At 48.2% G+C, this 4,019-nt stretch overlaps 1 protein-coding gene across 1 annotated transcript in view; it reads left to right on the forward strand.

Annotated features, from left to right (window-relative positions):
* The first annotated feature begins 504 nt into the window (after positions 1-504).
* IL17RE (interleukin 17 receptor E) overlaps positions 505-4,019 on the forward strand; it is a 12,302-nt gene continuing 8,787 nt past the window's right edge. Inside the window, exons 1-6 of the mRNA XM_021715870.1 lie at positions 505-738; positions 1,075-1,090; positions 1,777-1,896; positions 2,811-2,902; positions 3,158-3,317; positions 3,413-3,552. Of these exons, the coding sequence (XP_021571545.1) occupies positions 607-738; positions 1,075-1,090; positions 1,777-1,896; positions 2,811-2,902; positions 3,158-3,317; positions 3,413-3,552 (660 nt within the window). The 5' untranslated portion in view covers positions 505-606. The remainder of the gene's footprint in view (positions 739-1,074; positions 1,091-1,776; positions 1,897-2,810; positions 2,903-3,157; positions 3,318-3,412; positions 3,553-4,019) is intronic.

Consider the following 4,019-nt stretch of genomic DNA (forward strand, 5'->3'; position numbering starts at 1 on the left):
TCTTTAGTTGGAGGCCCCTTTGGCATGGATTCCTTTGCCCAGAAGAGCGGGAACTGGTTAATAGGTAAAGAGAGCTTGGCTCTAGTCCAGAGAGGGCACATATGGGGGCATGTGAGGTGTGTGTGCATCCCCTGGTGCTTTTTTTTTCCTCCCCAGCTCTAAATGGTGCCTCAGTCACCTCTGTATCTCCAGCACCCAGTGCAGAGAAGTGCTTGGAGACCCAAGTTGATGGGTGTTGATGGGCGGGCCAGATCTGCAGGTATTGCAAGAGTAGGAGGGGTTAAGAAATGGGCGTACCCCCAATTTAGTGCTTACCCCTTTCTCATTATTTCTCTGCCACAGCAAGAACCCCTTGTCTTTCGGGGGGAGGTAGTAAGTTTTCCTGGGGGACAAGCATTCCTCAGTCCCTGCACTTGGAAATGAAGGAATGTGGCCAGGCTGGCTGGTTAGGATCGAGGAGGAGCTTGAGGGCAGGGCGGGGCCCCAGGCAGGCTGAGGCGAGGGCTCCGGCTGGAACTGTGTTTCTTACTGCTGCACAGCAAGGCCCTGCCACCCACCTTCAGGCTATGCAGCCATGTTCCGGACGCCCTGATCGCACAGAAGCCCATGGGGAGCCCCAGACTGATAGCCCTGCTCCTGCCTCTCCTCCTGCTACTCTGTGGTTTCTCTGCCTCTGCTAGGATTGGCTGTGCCCACCTGCCCCACTGGAGCACCCACTGTTTGCTGGCCTCCCACATGGTGAGGTGCCGCTGTCAGGTAGGGACAACCGCCTGGCACAGGCATAACACTCCTCACTCCCCGGCTGCCCTTTGCTACCTCCCCAGCCCCTGTGCTCTGATGGTAGCCTCAGTGTGTCCTCTGCATAGTCTCAAAGGAGTAACCAAGGTCTTGATGTGTTGAGGGCATGGACAGAGTAGAGCTGGAAAGAAAGGAGTCAGAGTAGAAGGACTATTGGCTATGGATCTCAGAATTGCATGATTCGAGGCAAAGACCCCAGGGAGAATGTTCCTTATGGGGGTCCCTACTGATAATGCCTTTCTTCTTTCTTTTCTCTGCTGGATACTGTACCCTCAGGATGACAGTTTCACTGGTAAGTCTCACTTCCTGCCCCATTCCTCTTCCCCACACCCCCTTTTGCTCCAGGTCCCCACAAGCCCTCCATTCTAATTTTTGGTTCACAACTTGGGAGGTAGCACAATATTAAGGAAAAAGTACGGGTTTGGAATCAAGCTAAGTTAGGATCTGCACTGTGGTTCTGCTGCAGATTCCCATGTAGCCTCAGAACAATTGACTTAACCCCTCCAACTGACCATCAGTTTCTGAGGAGTAGTGTAGCATAGTAGAAATCATTATACAGTAGAGACAGTGCTGCTTCTAACCTGTTGGGAGGATTAAATATGAGACACATAGAAACATAACTATAACATGAAACAAAAACAATCAAATAAGTGTGAGATGTAGGTAAATCTCCAGGCACTTCATAAATGTTGGTTTCTCCCCTTGAATGGTCCCTCACTCCTATCAATAATACAACAATAATCCTTCACATTTTATGGCGCATTCTACTCCGTAAGACATTTTCCCACACAGTACCTTATATGATTTTTACAAAAGCCCCACTTAATGAATGAGGAATTGGATACTTAGAGAGGTTGTGTAACTTGGCCAAAGTCGCACTTTCAAGGTATAAGTCGCAAGCTCAGCCTCAAATCCAACTTATCTAAGGTAGGAGGGACCTAAGACCCTATCATTTGCTTTCCTTTACATCTTTCACAGGAAGTTTTGCCCATATTCCTTGCTGTGCCTGGTTGGCTCTCCTCTCCACAAAGCCTTGGTATGGTCGGCTCTGGCTCTGTTCCCGCTGTTTGTGCCTGCATCTGTTATCAGATTCCTCAGGTACGAGAAACTGCCCTACTCAGGGCCATTCTTAGTGAAGATGTGAATTAGGGACATTTTTAGGGGGCCACCTAGGCTGAGGTATGTGGAACCTGTAACGCTAGAATAAATATTTGGTCCGTTTCAATCTCAACACAGACTTAGAGAATTCTAAAATAGCACACTACAACTGATACTCATGAGTGTAATTGCATACTTTTGTGAAGGTGGTCATCTTTTCACGTAAGATTCTTGGGATTAAAAGTTTTGACATCTATGAACTTTTACCTTCTATTTGTAAAGTAAGACTTTCTTTCTAATGCAACTCTATATTTTAATTGCCTAGCTTAGTGCCTGGTATATACCAAATGCCCATACACTGCTTAAGAATTAGCAGTTTCTAATTTTTTTTTTTTTTTGAGTTGGAGTCTCACTCTGTCACCCAGACTGGAGTGCAGTGGCCGGTCCCGGCCACCGCAGCCTCGACCCTCTGGGCTCCGGCAATCCTTCCGCCTCAGCCTTCCAAGTAGCCGGAACTACAGGCGCAAGCTACCACGCCCGGCTAGATTTTGATTTATTGTAGTGATAAGGTCTCATCAAGTTGCCCAGGCAGATCTCGAACCCGTGGGCTCAGGAAATCCACTCTCCTCGGCCTCCCAAAGTGCTGGGATTACAAATTGAGCCACTGAGCCCGGCCTCTAATTTTTTACTGTTAGAAATAATGCTACAGTGAACATCTGTGTATATAGAGCTTTTTTGGTACTTAAGACATTAGTCATTTTTTTTTTGGTTGCATTATAATTTTCAAGACTAAAGAAGCTTGACATCCTCACCCTCCTTGATTTAAAATGACTTACTATACAACATTGGGCCATGGCTCCATGTGGGGAGGGACAATGAGGGGCTAGATAGTAAGTGTGTCCTCTCTTGCACAGGCCTTCAGCGGGGCTGCTTCCACCTGCTGGTGCAGAAATCCAAGTATTCCAAGTTCAAGTTCTGTAGGAGACACAAGAGTCCATTTGCTCAGGTACTCTCCCTGCCAGTTCCTGCCCTATCCTATGCCCCACAACTCCATTCTTTTTGGCCTCTCATTTTGTTCTCCGGCCATGTGAGAGAGAAAGTATGGAGATGAAATAGAATATTCTGTCCACTACAGAGTAAAGGAAACTGAGGCCAAAAGAGGTTGAGCAACTTACCTAGGGTAACTTAGGTTTCAGATGCAGAAACAGAAACCAGATTTCTTGATTCCTGGCCTAAGGCCGACCTTGTAATCTGCCTACAGAGGAAGCTGTTGGGTAGCTGTTTCCTGTCTGAGAAGAGCCATCACATTTCCATCCCCTCCCCAGACATCTCCCGCAAGGGACTGCGCTCCAAAAGGACCCAACCTTCAGATGCAGAGGCAGTGGAAAGTCTACCCAGACTGGACTCACAAAGGCACGGAAGTAGGCATGGGGTAGGACAGGAGATGGGTTCAGCTGAGTAGTGGTACCTGTACTAAGGCCAAGAGACAAGGCCACTGAGTCCCTCCTCTCGCCAGGGCCCGAGTTCGCCTTTGATTTGCTGCCTGAGGCACGGGCTATTCGGGTGACCATTTTTCCAGGTCCTGAGGTCAGCGTGCGTCTTTGTCACCAGTGGGCACTGGAGTGTGAACAGTTGAGCAGTCCCTTTGATGCCCAGGTATGGAGTGCCATCACTCTGTAAAAAATCCTATCACACAATGCTATAGCAAAAGAGGCCCACTCACTGTAAAAGTAGGGAGATGGAGGCCCAGAGAGGGAAGGTAATTGCCCAAATCTCCTTACATGCATTAAGTCTTCACTGGACCAGACAGAAAAGGCAGGGGGCCTTGTCATCTAGGAGGAAAGGAAAGGCAGGGGCAGGCAGAGACCTGGAATAAACACGAATGACAAGGAGATAAATGAGTATGGTGTTAACCTCCAGTCACTTGGTGTGATTCAGGTTGCACCAAAGAATCTTTTCTTGAGCTTCAAGTCAGTGACAAGTGAGAAAAAAGAAATAGAAGAAAAAATAGCTAAGAAAAAAATTTTTTTTTGAGTTGGAGTCTCACTCTGTCACCCAGACTGGAGTGCAGTGGTCGCTCCTGGTCACCGCAGCCTCGACCTGCTGGGCTCCGGCGATCCTTC

The sequence above is a fragment of the Carlito syrichta genome, unplaced genomic scaffold (genome assembly GCF_000164805.1).
Source record: "Carlito syrichta isolate Samal-C Ts95f unplaced genomic scaffold, Tarsius_syrichta-2.0.1 Scaffold307981, whole genome shotgun sequence".
Lineage (NCBI taxonomy): Eukaryota > Metazoa > Chordata > Mammalia > Primates > Tarsiidae > Carlito > Carlito syrichta.